Genomic DNA, 23,566 nt, shown 5'->3' with positions numbered 1-23,566 from the left:
CAAATATGAAGTTTTAATGAGAAGCAGATTTATGAAATGGAGAAGAAATATCTGAAAAATATCTAACTGTTTGTGTGGAGAGGCATCAAACTTTGAACAAAAATTCATAGTTGAGCTTACAATAATGCACAAAACATCATAAAAGCTGTCCCACACCTATCCTATTAAAATTACTAGAGCCTGAAAACAATGGCTTACAATATAAATGCCTTCTCAACCATAGTGTGCTTCCACAATTCTATTGCTTATTGTTTCTGAACTCAGTTTTATCAATTTTGTGCTAACCTCTCTCTCAGTGCGCGGATGTAAGTACATTACCCTGTTCTGTAATGTGCTCATCTTTCCATTACATATGCTCATGTATGCCATTACAGTTCCCATCTTGAAATGTCAACAGAACAAGGTCAGAACTACTCAATCATCCATCTGAATGTGCTGAACTTGACAAGACTATATGTTCATGCATATAAATAGGATTCATACAGTAAGAGATTTAAGCCACCTGTTCTTAGCTTCCTGACATATGTTTTTTTTTTTTCAATTTCTTTGGGCATATAAATAATTCCTATAACCACAAAAATTAGAAACATACAAAATTCATGTGTGAAAGAAAACTTAAACTTGCCAGCAAAAGACACTGGCCTCCCTACTTTGGATAAAGCCTACAGTAAACACTTCTATGAGGCCAAGAGTTAGCCTGCCAGACAACAGAAGAACCAGATTCTCCCAGTGATGACTCTTCACCTCTCCTGAGGGGACACAGTACAAATTAACAAGAGTCCTGTGGCACGTTAAAGACTAACAAATTTATTTGGGCGTAAGCTTTCATAGGCAGAAAGCCACTTCGTCAGATGCATGATGCATTTCTGCCCACAAAAGCTTATGCCCAAATAAATTTGTTAGTCTTTAAGGTGCCACAGGACTCTCGCTGTTTTGCTAAAAACAGACTAACATGGCTACCCCTCTAGTACAAATTAAGGGCATAATCAGCAGGAATATCACAGCTGACTTCATTGACCCCACCACCACCACCTCTCTCTCAGGGGTTGGGGTTTTGCTCTCTCCATTCTCTAGCTAGGATTTTTCTCCTCACCTCTCTCCTTCCAACCCCCCACGCCTCCCAGCATCGCTGCACACCCCAATGAGCCATCTGTATCTCTCCCAAAGGGTGGAGATCCTGCCATCCTCGCTGGTGTCTCCTTTCTGCATTAAGAAGTTCAGAGCAGGGGGAGTTAGCAGCAAAAAGGGGAGAGGAAAAAAGGGGGCTATTACTAGGTTATAGCACAGTCCTCTTGCTGTCAGAAATAACATTCTATTTTAAATAGATCCTGCTCACTGCTGAGGATCGCTTGTCCAGGGAAGGCAGAATGAGCAAGAGGGAGATGGAGGCAGTGCTTCCTACAGTCTCTCCACAGTGATGGTGTAAGTCTTCCCCCTTCTCCTCTCAAAAGTAAGATAGAGAGTATAGCCAGCAATGTCAGTGTTGTGTCCAAAGCTGCCTGAGACAGTCCCATAGCAATCAGATCTTTAGTCAGTTTAGAAGAAGCATCATCCACCTGCACAAGGAAATGATCTAGATCAGTGTTTCTTAACCTGGGGTTTTAGAGGGGCCGCAAGTGCAGAGCTGGTATTGGGGTGGCAAGACAGGCAATTGCCTGGAGCCACAGGGGCGCCATGAAACTAAGTTACATGCCTCAGCCCCGTGGGGCTGGGACTCAGGCTTCAGGGGTACAGTAGTTTGGAAAGGTTAAGAACCACTGATCTAGATCAACAAGCCTTGGCAGCTCAAGCACAAGGTCCCAGAAAAATACTTGTACAATCAACTCAAGCAAGGGGATGGGGTAACAGGACAACTGGGCTTTGAGACATGCATGTGTCCCAGGGAACCTGTGATGGCCCTTTAACACTGGGAGATGTAGTTGTGGGTCACACGCCTGCTCCTAGTCATGTGCGCTGCAGATGCCATATCAGGCATCTTACAGGAGTATCAGACAGGTGAGACCCAGGGTCAGGGAAGGTGCTCTTCACAACTGTCAGGCAGGAGACCCAATCTGGCTGGGATTAAGCCTCAACTGGACAGGGCTAGACAAAACCATGAGGGGTAGCAAATTGCTTTTGATCATTGTTTCTAGGTAAATAAAGAAAATGGAGCAATGGAACAGGGCCATTGTCAGGACTGTGATTTCACCTCCTCCAGCTGGTGGATCCAATGCCCCACTCCCATGAGGCATGTATACGTTCCCCATTAAAGCACTCTTTACTTTTAAGAAAGACCAAAAGAACAATTCATGATGAGAAATATCTATGAGATTTATTGTATCCTCTTTATTTGTCAAATTTGTATCACTCGGTTTACTAATGTGTTCAGAATGTAACGAGTATGCACAGAAAGGAAGTTAAATGGTTTAGTACAGACTATGACAATGCAGCACATTTTCTTTTAATGAGACTATTTATTGCTCCTCAGTACATGTTATATTTTAAGAAAAATGCAACAATTGATAACAATGCTGAAGTCTTGTTAATGCAAGGGTCCTCTACCCATATATTCTGGGTTGCACTGATAGCTTCACCCTACAGGCAGACCAGATGCACTTCACCAGAAGGCTCAGGTGCAAAGAAAAAAGGTATAGCTGAAACACATCAGCATCTCTTAACAAAATAAACATTCACAGTCTGATTTCTTTTAACATAAATCACTATGAATTATGTAGTCTAACACTGTAAAAATCATTGCATTTTAACTCTTATTGAGAACAAAGGAGTTGAAGTTACATAAATGTAGCCACTTGTTATTCCATTTACAGAGCTAAGACATTAGTTATTAATTAAAGTTATTCATTCTAATTATGCTTCTTTTAGTGAAAGGGTAACAAAATAAATCAGAAAACAAAAACAGTGAACATAGAACAATGTGGTTTTAATCTGTATTTATTAGACACAAAACTAATTTTCAATTTCATATATTTTAGTCAACAAAAGCAGTTTCATTTACATTTTTTAAATGGCAAAACATAGCAAGTTCAGGATCTCTTCACTGAAGGTTACATAACATTTTGTAATAAAAAAAATTATGCCTCATTTACCCGAGTGAGGATTTACCACTCTGCATCTCCAATGGCTTTTGCGAACACATAATCTTTACCCCCGAAGCACATGACTCCATCTTTCAAATAGAATTTCCATTTGTTCTTACTTCGATGAATCTGATAAAAAATGAAAATCAGTGCCCCCAGGAGCGTGTTACCAGAACATCTTCAGAAACTGACTGGTTTCTAAGAATTAAATAAAGAATTATACAAAGCTGGGGGGAACAAGGGGGGATGGAAGAAGTAGGTTAACTTTTGTTAGCACTGAATACATAAAAAAACTGCTTCTCTGAGTGGAACTCAAATATGGAGTGTTTTGAAAATCTGACATGCCAGAGAAAAGATACATTTTCGAACACGGACACCTAGATTGCATCTGCAAAATGAGCCCTAGTAATCAATCATGAAAATGGGTAGTTGTGGACATAGCTACCCACATCTGTATACTGCATTTTTGTATTTTGCATGCACAACTTTAACAATATTTAATGTATTGTATTTGTATTTTCTCTGGTATTTTAATATTTGAAAGTCAATTCCTCTCCATTTACATACTAACCTCATAGAGGTTATTAACGGGATATTGGCAGTGACTTTGGTTGGTTTGGAAAATAAGAAGAGGGAAAGAGGTTTTTCTTCTGTTTGGGGCTTTTAGCAGAGATCATCTGTTAAGGTGAGTTAGATATGATCAATTTTCTGCCCTTTCTAGGGGCTGGCATGGTTAATGTTGTTTCTTCCTGAGTTCAAGATTTCCTGATCTTCCTTGCAACAGTTAGTTATACAAAACACCAAAACAGAGCAAGGGCAACAATCTTGAACTCACAGATTGTCAGGGAAATAGAAAAAGTGATGGACAACATTTGATTAGTGTGCATCAACCCTATCGGAAAAAAAACCACACTCCAATTATGGTTTAAAATGCAATAATGAATGCTGCTCTTTACATGCAGTGCAATGCAGTACTAGACATGGTAGGACAGTAGGCCAAGGTCAAAAAATACAGCAGCCAAAAATATGGCTAAAGAGCAGAGTGTTCCACACAAGGCAGGTATGAATGTATTCATAATTTTAAATCTACACATTCTGTTTCATACTGTAGACTTATAAAAAAGTTCTGTGCAACACAAAACCTTTATAGTTCGTCTTGAAAGGCATGGAATTAAATGGCTTTATAGATTCCTCAGATTCTCAACTTGAATCTATTTTCAAACCAAGGAAACAAGGGAGTGCCTCCTGATTTTCTTGTAAAGATATGTGCAAGAAGTTTTTTCAAGGAGTTGGAACATGTTAGAATGACCATCATCCCAGTTCTATCCTCCCACTATGTTTAATAGCTCTGACGATAATTAGTAACAGAATTACAAGAGTATATTCTGCCTGTTAGCCAATGAGACCACAGTTTCAATCATTCCTCCCTCCATTAAAATTTTTTTCAGTAAAACTGGTCTGTCTGGGAAAAGTAACCAATATACCAGCTATCCAACATACTATTTCATAGTATTAATCAAAATAAAAATAGACTCAGACTCTCATGCCAATCCACAACAATTTCTAATCACATCTGTTATGAAATCCCTTAGAGGCAGCTCCACTTTCAAACTCCACATCAATATAAATATATTTCAGACCAAATTTTCCATTCCTCCATACAAAATCTTAATTTGAGAGAGGAACATGTGCTACATTCCAGTACTTATAGTTAGTGCTTAGTTTGTGCCAGAGCTTGCCACCAGGGCTGAGCCCTGGCATTTCTAGGCTTGCTGCATCAGTTACAAATGTAAAAAATTGCTGGAGCCCCAGCACCTCTTTCATTACAAATTAAACACTGCTTATAGAATTATTAAGTATCTTATGGAGAAATATGATAGCATCACAATACCAACAACGTAGCTCAGATTCAGATGAGCTTTCTATACAAACTGACCACCTAAATTTTCCAAATGTGATTAGTGATTTTGGTGCCCAACGTGTCACATCTTAAATGACCTGATTTTCCGAGATCAAGTGCTAAATCTCAGGCCTGATCTACACTGCAGTCGACGGGAGATACGTAAGCTACATAATGTAGCTCGCGTATCTCCCCCCTACGTACTTACGTTGCTTTACCCCAGCATCTCCAATGTGCTGTTTTGATGAGAGCCACCCTCTGGTCGACGCAGCTTTACTCCTTTTGGGGGGTGCGGGAGTGGTGGATTAATGGTATTGACCAGAGAGAACTTCCAGGATCGATTGAGCGGGTCTCCACAGCCCAATCAAATCGATCCTGCTGCATCGATCCCTGCAGCCTCGGCAGTGTAGATATACCCTTAGACTCCTTTATGGCATTTCACATTGGGCAGCCAAAAGCAGTAGTCACATTTGGAAAATTTAGGCCTCTATTTCCAAAACTCAAATCTTTGACAAAAATAAATTTGTTGAAGCTGAAACTTTCCAGGCTTGATTTCAAGATAAGATGAATTCTAATGAAGTTTGGTTTTCCAGTATGAGTTTCAGGTACACAAAAGCAAAAAAATATTTAAAACAAACAAACAAAAAGCACTAGTCACCCCAGGACCTTATTTTGTACTTTATTATGTTAGATTTGGAATCCTTCTCCTTTGCCAGACCTTGTAAGAAATTTCTCCTTTTATAGGAAACTGTAGATATATTTTCATACTGTAGTGCAAGTGAGTTTAAATCCTTTTGTTTTTTGTGTGATGTCAACCAACAGATGATTAAGTTATTTAAAATACTGACAAAACTGATATTCTCCACCCCACCCCAAAATAATTCTTGCTAGAAATTACTGTTTAAACTTTCTGGAATATTTAAGGAACAAAATAGGGTTATATACTGTACCTTGTCATACTGACAAACTATTACATTATCTGTGTCAAACAAGTCTGGTGTGTCCTGCTCACTGACATCATCACCGGAATTTAAAGGGTCCTGGAGATTAAAGGTCACCACATTTAAACACCATTTCTTACTGTCTTTTTATAAAATCTAACATACTTGACATAACAAGACACCAGGCACAAGGCGTTTCTTCACATTTATATTCCCAAAAACTGGCTAAGATCTAGAATTACGAATAAGACTTGAGGCTGACAAAATTAACCCCACATTCTCTCCCAGAAATTGGAATGCTAATCAACTGCCATTTGTCAGGAGGCAGGACTCTGAAAAGTGATTCAAGGAGAAAAGTCATATAATACATGTAATTGTTCTGTGACTAAGCGTTTCTCAGCCGTTCTCTGTCTCCTGGGAAACAGGCAACCTACAGCTCACACCGCCTGATTCCCCTTCCAATCTTGTGTAGTGTTTTAGTAGCAATAGAAACCTATGATTCACATATTCTAAGGCCAGAAGAGACCATTGTCATCTATGACATCCTGTGTAACTCAAGCCATAGGACTTTTCAAACAGGAATTCATTCAGCACTTGAGCATATTGTTTTGAAAAACATCCAGGTTTGATTTAAAGATTTTGAGTGATAGAGAATCCACCACAGCCTTTGTTAAGTTGTTCCTATGATTAATTACCCTCACTGTTAAAAATGTGCACTTTATTTCCAGTCTGAATTTGTCTAGATTTAACCTCCAACCTTGGATCTTGTTACAGCCTTTTGGTCTAGTAGGCAAGAAAGCATTATCAAATTTTGTTTCCCACATAAGTATTTATAGACTGTGGTCAAGTCACCCCTTTAACCTTTTCTTGTAAACAGATGGAAAGCATATCTTTATGGTGCTCTAATTTTTCAGTAATCCTTGAGGCCTTTAGCTGAACCCTCTCCAATTTATCAACATAGTACTTTAATTGTGGACATCAAAGTAGCATAGCAGTCGCACTGCCAAAAAGAGTTAATATAATCTCTCTATTTTTACTCTATATTCCCGTTTATACATCCAAGGATCACATTAGCCCTTTTGGCCAAAAGGTTGCACTGGGAGCGCATGTTCAGCTGATTATCCACCATGACCCCAAAATCTTTTTCAGAGTCACTGCTTCCCAGGATGAAATCCTGACCCTACTTAAACCAATGGCAAAACTCCCTCTGATTTCAGTGAGGCCAGAATTTCACCCTTAGACTCAAATCTTAATAATTATAAGCACAACAGCTCCTCCTATTTTTCATGGTCTGCCCAAGAAGCTCTCAAACCACCCCTTATCTATTACATCCTGCTCTGAAAACACAGGTTAACTATGTATTCTGCCACATAAAATATATTCAATCTACCTGTGGATATTTTGGATCTAAGCAACCAGATATGTAGGTAGGCACATTACTTGAACTTATTTTAGAATGTTTAAACTAATTACCTCCTCAATTATGTCTATTTGAGGCTCTTCAGCATCACTGCTGCTGCTGGATTCAGCATTTGAAATACTGTCACCTTCTTCATCTTCCTCCTCCTCCAGCACTTTCAGATCCTCTGCATCTATTATACCAATAAATTCATTCTCTTCCACATCTCTTGTACTTTCTATTTCCTCCTTAGGAAAAACATCATCAGTTCCATCTAGCTGAATGATCCCTTCAATGTCACTGCAGATATCCTTTTCTGTCCGCATGTCAGATTCCATCTGTGCAGTAGGTTCCATCAAACAGGAATAAGAAGATTCAATGAGAGCTTTAAATCTATAGGTCTGATTTTTCATAAGCGCTCAACTCACAGCAGTTCCCATTCTTCTCTAGATCAGTTGGATACTGAAAGTTTGAAAAACTGATCACCTTATGTATGTGTCTAAATGGGAGCAGAGCTCTTTTTTAAAAGTCTAGCCTCAATTGTGAGTGCTGAGTACTTTTGAATATCTAGTCATATATATATTTTCCTGAAATGAAACCCACTTCAATTACTTGTTGAGTAATATGAAATCCATATTTCCAGACATGATTTTTAAATACTGTGTCTAATACTAAAAGCAAAATTCCCTTTAAAAATCAATAGATATCAAAGCTGTTCAAAAATCAGAATTTCTGTTCCAAGGAAAATTCTGACATTTTGAAAAAAAAGTTCTAATTCAGAATAAAAAGCAACAATTTCAAAATTTCTTGCAAAACCTAATTTCCAAAAAACATCTGGGCAGGCCAACTGAAACGTTTCATTTAGATAAAATCTCATTCTTTGATTTGATTTTTTTCATATAGTATTTTAAATTAGGGTTTACTATATCAAAATAAAATTTCAATAAAATAAACTTATAAAAATAAAATTTAAAAAGTAAGATTTGTTAATGAAAGTCATTTTGAAACACAAAAAATCAAAATGCTTTGTTTCAATTTTTTTTCTAAACAAAATTTTGTTTAAAAAAGCCGCTCCTGTGGAATGTTTCCATTTCGACTAATTGAAATTTTCTGATGGACAAGTTTTCCATTAGAAATCAGCTCCTATAGATATCTATTTATTTATAGGCAATTCTATGGTGCCAAAGCATCCAGTGCATCAAAACACACTGATTAATTTCAGGGACAAATACCTTAGAGCTGATCTTCACGTACAGAGCTGCACCTGCGCCAATGTAGCACTTTAGTGAAGACACTACTACACCAACAGGAGAGTTTCTCTCATTGGCGTACTTAATCCACCTCCCTGAGAGGCGGTAGCTATGTCGATGGGAGAAGCTCTCCCGTCAACATAGCTCTGTCTACACCAGGGGTATTTTTCACACCCTTGAGTGACAGTTATACCAATATACATCTATAGGGTAGACCAGGCCTTAGGCTTGGTCTATACTACCAACTTATGTCAGTATAACTACATTGATTTTGCACCCTTAATAATGTTCCTTTAACAGTTGTTGTTTGTTGGGTGTAACAAACATATGGGTTGTTTACTGAAGTGTTCTACTGACATAAGCTATGAAACCAAAGCTTGGAGCTGTCTGCTCAGGTCAGCAGAACCTTAGAAATGGGCCTGATGTCCATTCAGCAAAACTGGATTCCAAGGCCAAGTTTTTAAAGGTGATTAGTGATTTTCAGAAGTTAACATGAAACACCTTAATAGGGGCCTGATCTTCAGAGAATGGGTACTCCGCGTTTTCTGAAAAATCAGGATCCTTAAATAGGGGTAAGTTGGTCACCCCAAAACTGAGGCACTCGTTAGTAATTTTTGAAAATGTAGCTGCATAGTCTTAGAATCATTTAGTACCAACGATCACAAAAGCTTAAAAAGGGGGGCAGTGAGCCTTCAGTCATCTAGACTTATTTAAGATGTCCCATGGAATTCCACACAGTAATAAAGATAAAAAACCCCAGACATTTCTAGGATACCACACTGAAGTATTATTGAATTATTCTATACTTGTGGGATCCTTCTTTTTGACCATTTTTCTAAGCTTTCCAGACCATACCAGTTTGTTTCAAAGCCAGATTCTATCAAGAGCTGACTGAATAATGCAAAACACTCTCCTCAGTGAATATTTTAGTGCTTGGGGTTTTCCTAGCAACAGTTGTGCCAAATGCAATTTTCAAATTTGCACACAGGAGCATTTTAACCAGAAAAGCCTCTGCATTCATCTGATCAAGGAATAAAACCAACACCACGTGGCTTATGTGACCAAATCACAGCTAAGCAGCTTGAATTTAAAATATTTGTAATCAATCCATGGAGTACAAAACAGACAAATTAAAGCAAATAAATTCAAGAAAACCACATGTCTTATGGACATTCTACAAACTACAAAAGAGGCTCATTCATGAGATCAGTTACCTAATGCAAGTTATTTGCACAGCATTAGTTGAATCATGATTGTTTTTAATTCAGGGAAATACATTTTTCTTTTAAGTCTTCACTCACATCACAGTATAATTGGTGGATTCTGAATGTGAGTACATAGTCTGACATGAACTCCTCCTCAGTTGCCAGCAGATGAAATTCATGCCACATGGTATTCAGAAGGCAATTTGCGCAGCATGGCTTGGCGCTGACCAATGATTTCAAGGTCACAATCATATAAGTTTTTTAAAAGGTCACTGGTATGAAGTGAGGCCCACAATACAGATTTCATAGAACCGGAGATGTATAAAATGTGTTCATTAAATTCTTTTTAAAAAGTTATGAAAGCAGTTTTGTTTAGATTTAAATATTTAAAAATTTAAATAGACTCAAATATTTCAGCAGTGTTAGTGCATGAAAAAATCAAAGTAAAAATGAATAGATAATTCCTATCGTCCAAATGGAGTAAAGTGTAATGCTATTTGCTTATAAGTTAGATTCTTGACATTTTCCATTTTTAAAATGTAGAGGTGCTGTTAGTAACAAACAGATTTGTTCGACAGCATCCCTTTAATAAAATAATTCTTCAGATGTATCTACATTAGTCAGACATTTTCACCAAGTTAAAATTTATAACAAATTTTTAAACAATGAAGGTCCTACCTCTTCAGTGATAGAAATGCTGTCCTGTTCTTTTAGAAGGGCATTATCATCCAAGCCATTATCCAGAATAATCATCTCAATGATATCATCAGACACCTGTTGCTGCACTGAATCTTGAGGCTCTGTGGATAATTGGTCTTGCATACTCTGAGTTATGCTGAATGAACTGTTTGCCACTGGTTCAGTGACAGAATCCACTTCAGAGGATTTTGAAGTAAACACAGCTGTTTGAAGATTGGTGTACTGGGATTTTTCTGTTGAGTTTGCCTGATGATTTAACATTGTATTAGCTGTAACTTGCTGCTGACTCCTAGAAGGTTGCTGTAATACAGTGGCATTTGCTGAGTTTTCCAAGTGATTTCCTTCCATTCCCCTTTGTTGCAGTACAGTGGGCTGCTGGAATGGGGCTTCCTGGCTTTGCAGCCTTTCAGCAGTTGACTGAACAGAAGACGCATTCACCTGTGCAACAGTGGCAATACTGGCTTGCAGTAGTGAAGACTGCCCAAGCTGCTGAAATATTTGCTGAATAGGATTCTGCAGAATACTTGTACCTCCTGGGGCTTGTGTAACCATAACAGGCATATTTACCTTATAGAGGTGCCCTACAAAGAGAAGCATTAATAGTGGATTATTAAAGCTATCTGCTGGGAGTTACGCTGATGCTCACCTATTGTTATCAGTATCAGTTCTGGCTTCTGAATTCTATCTATTCCCAATTTCATTCAGTTACACTGTCTACATTGGCCTTAAATCAGTATGAAACCATCATACAAACCAACCATCAAAAGGCTCGGGGGTTGGAGACACAACACTCTGATTCTGCAGCAGCACAAGTACAGGGGCTTCAAGTTAATCAACATATCCTATCAAGTTAATCAAACATTATCTAGAGAGTAAGCCCTGGCCTACACTAGGAATTTACATTGGTATAGCTACATCTCGCAGGGCTGTGAAAAATCCACACCTCGAGAGATGTTGCTATACCAGCATAACACCTGGTGTAGACAGTGGTAGGTGGACAGAATAATTCTTCCATCAACCTAGCTACTGCCTCTCAGGGAGATGGATTATCTACGCTGACAGAAGCCCTCCTGTCAGCATAGGTAGTGTCTACAACTATGTCTACACTACCACTGATGTCACTCAGGGTTGTGAATATTCCACCCCCTCAAGCGACGTAAGTTACACTGACATAGGTGCTAGTATGCACAGTGTTATGTCATCAGGAAAGCTTCTTCCATTGCCATAGCTTATGCTGCTCGCAAGGGTGGTTTTTTCTGCTGACAGGAGAGCTCTATCCCATCGGCACAGAGGTGTCTTCACCAGAGGCGCTGCAGCAGCACAGCTGTATTGGGACAGATGCACCATTGCAGCTCTGTATACTTAGACACAGCCTATGCTAAAGCACAAAAGCAGTGAAGCTGTGCTGCTGTAGAATTTTAAGTGTAGACATACCAGTTGGTTGGAGACAGAACCACCACCACTTCCAGTGGTATTTGGAGACAGCATTCTGATGGGAATCTCAGCACCTGGGCTTAGAGGCTGAACTATCAATATATTTTCCCGTATTAGTGGGCTATTTAGTAAGTTTTCCAAACCCTGAAGTGGTAAAATGTATGGCTGTCATTAAAGTCAACAGATAGGACTCAATACACATAGGGAATGGATCTGATGAGGAAGATGATGTCATTTTACATTGCTGTCCTATTCTGAAAAAAACAATTCAAGAAAAAAAGTGATTACATCCATAGGTGTAGTCTGACTTCCATATTTGGGAGGGGGGCAGCTCCAGCCAGGCCAATGAGGCCATGAGTGGGGGGATGGGGAGGAAATTCCACACTGGCCCAAAGCTTGCAGATTGGGGCAGCAACATCCCTCCTCAAAACAGCACCCTCCCTTCCCAACTACACCCATGGTTACACCACTGAGGACTGCCTTCTCCTCAAAAGTGTTCAGGTAAGTGCAAAGAGAAGGTTAATTTCTCCACATAGCCTTCTAGGCTACACTATGTAATCCTGTCAGAAAGAAAAGGGTGAGGAGGTCGGATGGGGGGAGTCGATCAAAACAAAGTAACAAAAATCCACCCTGACAAGGCAGAATCTGTCTGGAGCTGTTGGAGACAGGACAGACACCTTCACTTGGCTTTCCACAGCTCCCTCAGTCAAGAGGAGGACATTCCCACATCTGGGCTGACACAAGAGAACCTAGAGCAGGAGCAGTCAGTCTGACAAAGAGAATGACATCACCTGGCAATGATATTAAATAGAGTTGCAGGGGTACACTATTATACACTGCAGATTTAGCAGAGACACTGTAAGCAGCCAAGATCATTCACTTCTTTATACAGTAGCTACATGTTCAGAAAGAGTAAAGGATAATTTGTTTTAACCACCTATACTTTGCTTTAGTTTAGCATCCATTTTACACCCCCTGCACTTGTGATCGTCTTGCAATAGCTGTACTTAGTCAACATACTATATATAACTGGTGTTTGAGCTCAGCTTTTCTTAATCTTACCGGATGCTGTCTGTAGCGTCACTCCAGCAGGTACATGGATAGGATAAGTGATACCCGAAGGGAGAGTCAAAGTTGCACTGGTCCGTGAAGCACCCTAGACACACAGCAGATTTACTAGGGAAATTAAATTGTTTTGTACTCTATCCTTTGAGGCCCTAACAGTCAGACTAGGCGAGATACATCTCAAGAAATGTAAGTTACAGTCTTTCCCCATGATCATCCATATTGAAAATTGCTTTTGACCCTTAGGCTATAGCAAGGTGGGCAGCATTCTGTAATGAAGTGCTGAAGAAAATTAGACATATCCTGAGTACCTCCCCATTTACATGCTTCCTATCCAATGTGCCCCCTCCCTTTTCAGCTCCTATTTCTTCTCTAGGGAAACTCCCCCATGCAGCCCCTCACTCTGCACCTCAAGCACCAGTATACTACTTTCCCCCTATAATAGCCAGTGCTCGGAGTCATGCATTTCAATATTAACAATATGTGAATACTTGGCAGTTCTACCAATGCCAAATAAATCAACATGTCCCCCCCCACCACCACCACCACCACAATGCACATCCACAAAGCCTTCTTCTGGGGCTGTTTCCAGGGCTCCCTGCTTCAGGGGTGTCACTCCACCAATACACATCACTTCTAAAACTGGCAGCCATCCCTTCCAGTAATTTTCAACAGTTGCTCCAATAGCAGAGGAGCCAAGAACACTCATTCCCCTTGACTTTTCTGGCAGTCATGGTTACACTGAAGCTATCTTTGCAGACAGCTAGATTTGAAAGGTTTTCATCATAACCATAAGGACTAAATTTTCTGGGTTTTTAAAAAATTTTTAAATGAAAGCTTAGATTCTGCAGATGTTGAATGCACATACCCAGCAAAGACTCCAACCCTCTTGTCTATTGTACATCATATAGGGCAAGAACAAAATTAACAGGAGAAGTTCTATTAGGCACTGAAAATTGCCCATGTACTGTCTATAGCAGCTAGACATTAACAAATTCCACTTCCGCCTCCCACTAAGTCCTTTAACAAATGCAAAGAGCCTTAACTTTATCATTTAAACTGTTAAATATTGTCAGGTTATATAATAGCATTAAAGCTACATACCAAGTCTGCTGTTGTGAATTGTTGAATACTTCTGCCAGCAGGAATGACTAAAGAAGCTACACAGAAACATAAAGTATTACATAAAAACAAAGATACATTAACATAGGTACACCAAAGCATTAGCTTTAGCATCATACACATTGTAACTTATGTCAAGACATACTCCTCCATAAACCAAATTGGGGACAAGCCAGATTGTTTTATATCTGTTGTCAGCTCAATAAATATACAGTAGACGCTCATTAGTAGAAACATATCGATGCCCTTTTGCTATGTTGCTCCAAAGTGACTGTTGCTGTTATGGGGAGTGTCATCTAACCAAAGGTTTATAAGAGTTCAGGGTGTTTTGGAAGGAGTGAGGGAACCCCATGTTTGGGGGGAATGGGGCAGAGGAACCCTGGGTTTGGTAGGGGATCCCCTAGTCAGCAAAATAGGTGAGCGAGCCCAGCTGCCGGGGACAGGCTAAGGATGCTCCCACTGGCAGCTTCATGCTCCACCCTGGCAAGGGATGGCTGGCTGGGGAGGGCACCCTGCGCATCCTGCTACGGAGGTGGTTGGCTCCTAGCATGGACAGTGGAGACGGGACAGGGAAGGGGACAAGATAGTGCTGTGGGGAGGGGAGGGTCCCTCAACCCCCCCCACAAAACAGCACACCCCACTGCTGGCAACCAAGATGGAGGGGACAGCTCAGTGCACGGGGGGGGGAGGGAGGGGCCCTGATATTCCCCACTGCAAACAGCAACCCCCCACCACGCCGCCCACAAGCCTGAGGATGAGGAAGGGAGGAGGAAACTTTCCAGCTGTGCCTCTGCTGCTCCCCCAACCCCAGTCATCTCCCCACCCCCGGAAAAATCCTTCTCTTCCAGACCCTCTCCCCCGACTCCCTCCTACACGTGCTGTCCATGCAGGCTTTGTCTGGCAGGGAAAGTGGACAGGGCTGTGTGCCCTGGAGGTGTGCTGAAGGGCCAGGGTTGGGAGGGGAGTATAAAGATGCAGTTTGAGGGGGGAGGAGGACACACCTACATCCCCCCCTCATCGCAACGTCACAAATGTTGTTCTTATGCAGCAGCTATGTTGCTGTTACCACGTGGACATTTCACATTAGGGAAAGTGTCCCCAGGGGAAATGTTGCTTGTAAGCAGCAGTTGCTCTTACAAGGCATTGCTGCAAACAAGCGTCTACGGTATTTTAAATGAACAATCCTAAATACTGTTGAATACATTTACCATTATTTACTATTTCAACAAGTCTATGTTGTACTTTGGAAATTCATAAATCTAGAATATTAAGTACTGTTCTTCACAAGAGACTTTGCTGAGTTAAGCAGACTGAAGAGTTAAATAAAAAGGTTTTTTTTAAGTGTGTTGCATCGTAGAAATTAAGTTTGACATTTCTATTTATTACACTACCTACAGGGACAGATGTGCAATGCCACCATTTTAACATGCCTGAGTACATATATATCAAGTGTACCACACTCTCAACACTAGAAAAATATGTAAGCAATTTTCTGCACTGGAGCAGCTCTAATGGTGCTAGCATCAGATGCAGTAGGATGGGATTTTCAAAAGCACTCAGTATTGGTTTATCCTCTCCCATTATAGTCAATGGTAAAACTCTCATTGACTACAAAAGGAGCAGAATTAGGCCAGTGCTGACTGCTTTTGAAAATACCACCCAGAGCATAGCGTCCCCATACATTTTTACAGTTGTGTTACCTTTAATGGAGCTTGTTCTACCCTAGGTATTTCCTACCTCCACAAGAAAAGTTGGAAGATAATGCTTCCAATAGTGAGAGAATCTAGAAGTTAATCCCCTTGAACTAAGTTAAATAAATAATGTATTTGTACTTTGGATATATAAATTGATACATTTATAAATGGGATATATGATGAACTTGCCCGCAACACATTGGGGACTGGATTCAATGCCCAGGAGGTCTCTTCCAGTCCTATGTCCCTATACGTTTATTATTACATCCAAAAACACTACTACTTCAATAGAACATTAAGGTTACACAGTTATTCAAAAAATGAGGAAATATCAGAATCAAAGTTGCCTTGAATCAACCTTGAACTGATCACTTGTGCACATACACTATAATTAAGGTTAAGATTCTATAATGGGTATTTTAAATAAAAGTCAGGGATAGGTCATGGGCAATAAACAAAAATTAATGGTAGCCATGACCTGTCCCTCACTTTTACTAAAAATATCCTGGGGGAGGGGGAAACAGAGCTGCCAGGCTTGCAGCTGCTTCAGCCAGCTGCTCGGCAGCGCCCGAGGCTGACAGCTACTCCAGCTCTGCCGCAGAATTCAGGAGGTCACAGAAAGTCATGGAATCCATGACCAAATCGTATCCTTAATCATGATACAGTCTTGAATTACATGTTCACACCCTATTTCTTCCACTGGATCCCTGCCTCTGATCTCAGTGCTCTCTCACATTAAGGGACTCGTCAGTTGCTGATCAAGGCAGCTTTAAGTACCCTTGGAACCACTAGAGTGGTGCAAAGGGGCTTAAAGGACTAAGATCTGGCCCTATACCAGCAGCTTTGTGTAAAACAAAGTACCTCTTTTTGTCTGAATTATTCACCACTGGAATAATCTATTAAAAACAAAAACTGATTTAGAATAATAGTCCACATTTCTAATAAGACACTACACATTTTAAGAAGATGTGTTACACTTCTGGCCTACAGGACTGAGGGCTACAATTCTGATCTCATGAGCATCAGTGCAAATCTGAAATAGCTCTACTGAACTCAAATATCTGGATTTACATTAGTGTATCAGAACAGGATATGTCCCTTACTGGGTCAAATTCTGCTTTTAGTTTCATAATGTCTGTGTCACTTTAGATCTACACCAGTGTAAAAGAGAACAGAATTTGGCCTAGCACGCACAATTCAAATGAAGAAGTTATTGAAACACTGAACTACTGTTAAATTGCAACTGTTGGCCTCTCACAAACAGTATCCAACCTGTTGATGTCTGCAATGTGCGATGTAAGTTGTGTGGCAACTGCAAGGTGAACTGGGGTAAATGGTGGCTATGTCTGAAGAAGCCTTCTGTCGCTTTAGACTGAGTCACTTTGGCTTCCCAAACCTGCAAGAAAGATGTTAATAAGAGACAATTAAGTCACCAAAATCAGTTTTCATCCATAAATATATTTAAAGTTTTCAGGTATTTTAACTACTCAAGATAATCCTGAAAACTGAATGGTTGAATCTAAGAAATCATTAACAGCAGAATGTTAAGAATAATTACCAGAACTGGACTCGTGGGAGTCCAGTTCCTGTTTCTCAGAATATGTGTATCTCCCGCTGAATTTGATGGAAGGTACCATAAAAAAAAAAAAATAGGTAGAAGACATCCCAAGAAAAAGGATGTTTCTTTGATTTATCACCACCCAACAAACCTGCTTCAAGTCTTTAAGGACCTGTTCCTCTACACCTTCTTCTGCAAAGAGTTCCCGGACACCTTCAATCACATCTTCAATAATAGATCTGTAGAGTTTAGGCTACATAAAACACAATTCAAAGAATTTAAGATGTAGGGTGACATTTGCTATAGTTCCAAGTGAAGTGCAGACTCTCTAACTAGAGGTAGGATTCATAAACTGGCTTTATGAGTCACATTATAAAATGAACAGGATCCAGGGAACAGTACCATTTGTTGCTGAAGGTTCTGGCCAATGCAACTGCTTGGACAACTACATAGGCCAGAACATTTTCTTCCGCCAAGTGTGTGTTTTCTCTCTTATGGCACTGTAGAATTAGAAACTAACAATAAAATACCAAAGGAAAAATTAGGATTTTGGCCCTGAATTTTAGATTTCTTTTAGTTTATAGTTATTTTTAGATCAAACACCCAATAAGGGTCCTAAAATCATTAGAACAATTCCAGCATATTCTCAAACTAGCATATTCTGTTTCAAGCAGGCATTTGCTGTGTAAGACCATTAAAGTAGCACTGGCTAAAGCCACACAAGGAAGCTATAGGTAGAAACTAACAATACAAAGAAGAAAATAAAAACACACTTCCCAGTTTTGCTAGTTTCTAGAACATGAGCAGTCTCAGTTGTGAGCCAAATAAAGGGAGTGGAGGTTGTTGCTTCATGGTTATGATTGTAATAGGTATAATGCTGCTAATTGATACTATAACAATACAGTAATCAATATATACTTCCAGATAAGAAAACCATAATGACATTTTCAAAAGTTGCAATAAAAATAGGAGGAAAAACCCAGTGTAAACAGAAAGTAATTCCACTGAAGACAATGGGCTTGACCAGTTTAAGGCATCAGAATCAGACTTGGAGAAGTTTTTTTGACCCTCTGCTCAGACCAATAATTTCTCTCTTTAGGTCATCATCCTATAGACAGATCTGCAAGTGTAGACAGAGAACAGGGCTTACAGGCTGAAGGGTCCACCCATCTGGATCTGATTGCAAGGTCAGGGTCCTCAATTGCTGAAAGCTGTTTTAGTCAGCACAGTGATTACTACAAAGTGCACCATGTGCTGACATTAGGCTAGAATCTAAACCTTTAGCCAATCTCTGAAGTGTTAGGATTCTAAATCTTCAGAGTTTAAGATTTAAAAAAATAAATAAATAAAAACAATGTTAAAAATAAACCTACTAACTCATTATTGTAAAATTAGGATGTTCGAAACAGAAGGGCATGAAGCTGTTAGGAAGTAACTAATGACTTCTAGCTGAAAAGCAATCAGCTTAAGCGTACAATTGTCTCACAACATACCTAGCTACATGCGGGGGGGGGGGTGGAGGAGGATAGAAACAGGTAATGTTAAACATCTTGGGAAAACTTCCTGGCATGTTTCAACATATTAGCTGTAGAAAAAAAATAAAATAAAATCAGCTCTTGCACAATTAGAGCCAAGAATGTCAAATGTACCAAATGTTTGGCTTCCCCTGACAATTCAGTAGACATCCTTAAATTATATTATTTTAAAACAAACATTCAGCTTTCAAATGACCTAGTTCTCAAAAGAAACTGACCAAGTTGTATTTTATTTTATTATGTAAACGTTTTATTCTGATATATGTTACATGCCAGAATCCTGAATGGTAACCTCACAATTCCAGCACTACTGACAATATGATCAAAATTATCACAGAGCTTATATGTTAGTGTGCTCTATTCTTGTCCCACACATTCAAAGGTCACAACATGAGGTCAAATAGAACAATAACTGCCACATCTTGAAATGAATTTTCAGTTTTCCCCAAAAAGGGGGCAGTGTTGGGGGGGATGATGAATGAATGTAAAAAACAAAAAGGAAGGTAGAAATGATTAAGGCCCCAATCCTACAGACTTTAAATCTCCATGACTTCAATGGGAAACCTCACATCCTAAAGCTAGGCAAAGGTTATTTTTTATTTATTTCAGACAGCACCCACTATGTGCTAGACATGTTCCAAACACTTAAGAAGGATGTTCCTGTGAGGGGCTCAAAACCAGGGCATATGAAAAATGTCTCGATGGAGGATTCAGATTTCTCCCTAACACCAGCTAACTAATTTCAGAAAAACTTGAGATTAGGTATCCAAACTAGGCCACGTTTCCTCTAAAACGACATAATGACTCTCAGCGTCACAGACTCGGTGCTTTTAGGCAGTCACCCACAGAACAGTCCTTTCAATGAAGGAGGTTTCCGGGGCTTTCCAACTGAACTCCAGTCTCCAGAGTTTATTTTAAAAGCCCGTTGCTAATGTCGGCAACACCGCAGTGGGGCAGTGGCTAAATTAACCCCCCGCTCTGCTGCACGACGGGCTCTTGCTCGACTGCACGCACCCCAGCTGGGCGTTGTGTGAAGAACCGAAGGGCTGCGATGCCGGCAGGCGGGACGGCCAATGCGGCCAGCACAGGCGCTGTGCCCGCACGCCGAGCCCGGGGAGCGCCTGCTCCGCCCGCCTGCTGCACGGCCGGGGGGGCTGGCGGCGCCTCAGCCCTGCACCCAGCGGCCCGGGCAGCACAAGCCAACCGCGCAGCGTCTCCCAGCCGCCTGCGGGAGCTCGCTCAGCACGACGCGGGGGGAGCCCCCGTCCCTCGGCGCCCGGCCTGCCCCGCCCCAGGGCGGAGGGAAAAAGCCACCCGGGACGCCCCCTTGCAGCCCTACTGCTACACGGTCTCTCGGTCTGCCTCCCGCGCTGGCCTGCCCCGGCCCTTACCACGGGGTTTGCGTGAGCCATGGCAGCGCCGCCGGCCAGCGCCCCCTGCCCGCCGCTCGCGGATAAAGCGCGGCGCCCGCCGGCCTCAGCCTGTAAGGCCCCGTGCAGCCGCCCCCTGTTGTTCCCATGGCAACTGACCCGGCCTGGCCGCGGGGCCGGCCCGCCCAGCCAGGCCCCGGGGTGCGAAGAGCGCTCTCTGCTCTGCGCCTCCAGCCCAGGGCCGGCTCCCCGCCCTCTAGGGCAGCCCTGTGTGGCGGCTGGCAGCGGGACACTGCCCCTAGACCGGGGCGAAGAAGGAGCCTCTGCCTGCTAGGTGCTTGCCAAAGGTGTAGTGCTAGGGTGTGTAGCTGCTACGTCTTGTAGTCACTCTTGTGCTGTGACGCACTGCGATGGGACCCTGCTGTCACACCAGCACAGCTCTGCGCGATGGGCCATTGTCACACCCCGATACCTTGCAATGAGACCCTGCTCTCACACCAGCACACCTCCACGTGATGGCATCACACTGAGACATTGTCGCACTCCGATACCCTGCAATGAGACCCTGCTGTCACACCAGCACACCTGAGATGTCACACCCTGAGATGCTGCGATTGAGACCCTGCTGTCACACCAGCACACCTCCGCGTGATGGCATCACACTGAGACACTGTCACACCCAGATACACTGTGGTGAGACCCTGCTGTCACACCAGCACACCTCTCGTAATGGCATCACACTGAGGTGTTGTCACACCCTGAGACACTGTGATGAGACCCTGCTGTCACACCAGCACACTTCTGCATGATGGCATCACACAGAGACGTTGTCATACCCTGGTACAGTCTGATGACACCCTACTGTCGCATTAGCACACTTCTGTGTGATGGCATCATACTGACACATTGCCACTCTCTGATACACTGTGATGACAGCCTGCAGTCACATGAGCACATAGCTGCCGGATGACATCACACTGGCACATTATCACAGTATGATTATGGCTTTTGTTTCTTGGTGTTTATTAATTTCATTTGGGGGGGGGGTAATCTGGGGTGTTTTATCGGTCTTCATCAGTTAAAATCTAAAATCAAAAGCCCTAACTATTCTATACTGCGAGGACACCGTACAGTTACATCAGCACACCGCTGTACGATGGCATCACATTGTCACATCCTGATACTTTGTGATAGCATCACACTGGCACAGTGTGGTGACACCATGTGGTCACAGCAGCATATTGTTGCATGATGGGATCACGCTGGCACGTTGTCATATGCTATAAAATGTCTCTGCACCAACACATCATGAGGTTACATCTGACATCATGGAAGTGAATTCTCAGTGGACTAATTGGTGGTATACCAGTGTGGATCAATAGTTACTTAATTAATGTTTATAAAGCACTTTGAAGAAGAAAACTGCTATATACCTGCGGTATTATAGATTGTCATTCTTTTTACATATTTCAGCGGTGTGAAAAAGAAACAGGTGGGAATGATGAGCAGGTGTACTGTGGAGTCATTTACAGACACATAATAAAGCAGATGCTCTTAAATTCACAGTGCTTAGCAGGAAACCCATTATGCATTACCACAAGTTTGTAAATAAAGAAGCAATAGAAAAAAAAACCCCAAGCCCCCAAATCCCTCCAATACATCATTATGAAATGTACTTTGTTCATTTATTTTGACAAATGTAACTCTGTTTCAATTATCTATAATACTATTTAGGAGGATAGTAGGAAATGTACTGGAGTATGTTTTGCGTAAGCAATGAAATTGTGGCAATACCAGCCCTCACGACAGCAGCTGCCATTAAATCTTTGCTGCGAAGTGCCCAGGCCCCAGAGCTGACTTTTTCTTTTTAAGAGGATATTTACAGTAGCTGCAAATGAGCAAAATTAAAATTTAATTAGGTCATAGTGTAGCTAGTATCTGTGTTGCCGACTCTCACAATTTTATCACAAGTCTCACTATAGTTGTTGTTTTTCTTGAATCCCTAGCTCCTATGTGATTAGGGCAGGTGCATGCACAAGGCAGGCAAGCAGGAGCCCTCCTGATCAGCAGGGGCACAGCACTCCTCTGCCTCATTGAGGCGAGCTGACAGAGCTCTTTGCTGCAGTGCTGGGGCAGCCAGAACCTCTTACCTAGATATGCAGTCTCTGGAGCTCACCTTCCCCACCCCTTTCTCTGCCTCCACCAATCAGAAGCTGAGGCGATATGGAGTGACAATCCTAACCAATAGTGGGGCAGTGAGCAGAGCCTCTGGGGTGGGGCAGGTAAGGAAGGGGTCTGTTGAGGGAGGAGCACAGAGATAGCAAGTGTGAAAAATCAAGTTGGGGTGGGAGGTAATAGGCACCTATATAAGACAAAGCCCCAAATATCAGGACTGTCTCTATAAAATTGGGATATCTGGTCACCCTACCAGGAGAATGAGTTCCTGCTGCCCTTGGGCTGTGGCTGCAGCTTAGAATGTGCCTTTCCAAAAAAAATCACATTTTTATTCCTGTGCACACCCCTGATTATGGGTGAATCTCATCTTTCTTTTTTAAAAAAAAGAACATTTCTAGCCTTCATGGTTGTGGAGAAAAGCTTGAAAACATGACCCAAGTGTAACCTAAAGACTCAAAAACCAGAAAGCAAATAAAAACAACTTAACAAAACATGTATTCTTTTTTAAAAACCTTATGATTTTTTTAAGCCAGTTTCCTGATTTTTGGGGACCTGGGGCTCATGATTTTCTAATACTTAGAGTTGGCAATACTACTAGTTTTCTTACAGTAACATGGAATATGAGAGGGAGTGAGCTATGCACATACCAAATATATCTTACATGTATAGAAATTTGCTATTGTGAAAAAAATATTAATTCATTCTAGAAAAAGAGGGAGTGGGTTTTTTGAGAGGAGTCACTAAAAGGCAAATTTTGAAGGACTCCTGTGCAGCAGAATGGATGTGAGTTTGGTTTGTCAGGACAGGGCTGGAGGTGGGACACAAGTTTTTGAGCTGCATGGCTCCTCCCTTTCCCTATTGGGCTAGTATAAGGGCCATGGTTGTAGTGAGTAGAGCTGCTTGAAAATCAGAATTTCTGTCTCACAATAAAGTCTGATATTTGGACATTCGTTTCTGTCTCAGCTGGGAATGGAAGGTCAAAATATCAGTTTTTTCATGGAATGGAACAGTCTGAAAATTTTTGATTTGAAGCAGCCCAACTTTTTTTGTATGTCAGCTTGGTTTAACGCTGAATTGCATCAGCCTGACATGCTACAGTGCCTGTAGTTCCCAGTGCCTCATGCCCTCATTCTTTTTTATGG

At 41.3% G+C, this 23,566-nt stretch overlaps 1 protein-coding gene across 2 annotated transcripts; it reads right to left on the bottom strand.

The window, feature by feature from the left end:
- Window positions 1-2,899: 2,899 nt before the first annotated feature.
- On the bottom strand, window positions 2,900-20,385 carry GTF2A1L (general transcription factor IIA subunit 1 like). Of its 2 annotated transcripts, none has more exons than XM_067565116.1 (9): window positions 20,271-20,385; window positions 17,496-17,597; window positions 17,059-17,182; window positions 14,075-14,130; window positions 12,968-13,061; window positions 10,451-11,052; window positions 7,392-7,655; window positions 5,928-6,017; window positions 2,900-3,206 (listed from the first exon to the last, which is right to left on the bottom strand). In XM_067565116.1, exons 1-9 carry the CDS (start codon window positions 20,289-20,291, stop codon window positions 3,099-3,101), a joined length of 1,461 nt encoding a protein of 486 aa, XP_067421217.1. In that variant the 5' UTR covers window positions 20,292-20,385; the 3' UTR covers window positions 2,900-3,098. The 2 variants fall into 2 exon arrangements, with proteins under 2 accessions (XP_067421217.1, XP_067421216.1); XM_067565115.1 differs by lacking the exon at window positions 20,271-20,385 and adding an exon at window positions 17,747-17,802.
- Window positions 20,386-23,566: the final 3,181 nt, after the last annotated feature.

This window comes from Emydura macquarii, unplaced genomic scaffold (assembly GCF_026122565.2).
Source record: "Emydura macquarii macquarii isolate MOO-44397 ecotype Brisbane River unplaced genomic scaffold, CSIRO-AGI_Emac_v2 contig_2676, whole genome shotgun sequence".
NCBI lineage: Eukaryota > Metazoa > Chordata > Testudines > Chelidae > Emydura > Emydura macquarii.
Note: the sequence above shows the minus strand (reverse complement) of the source record. Positions and strands in the feature narration are given on the sequence as shown.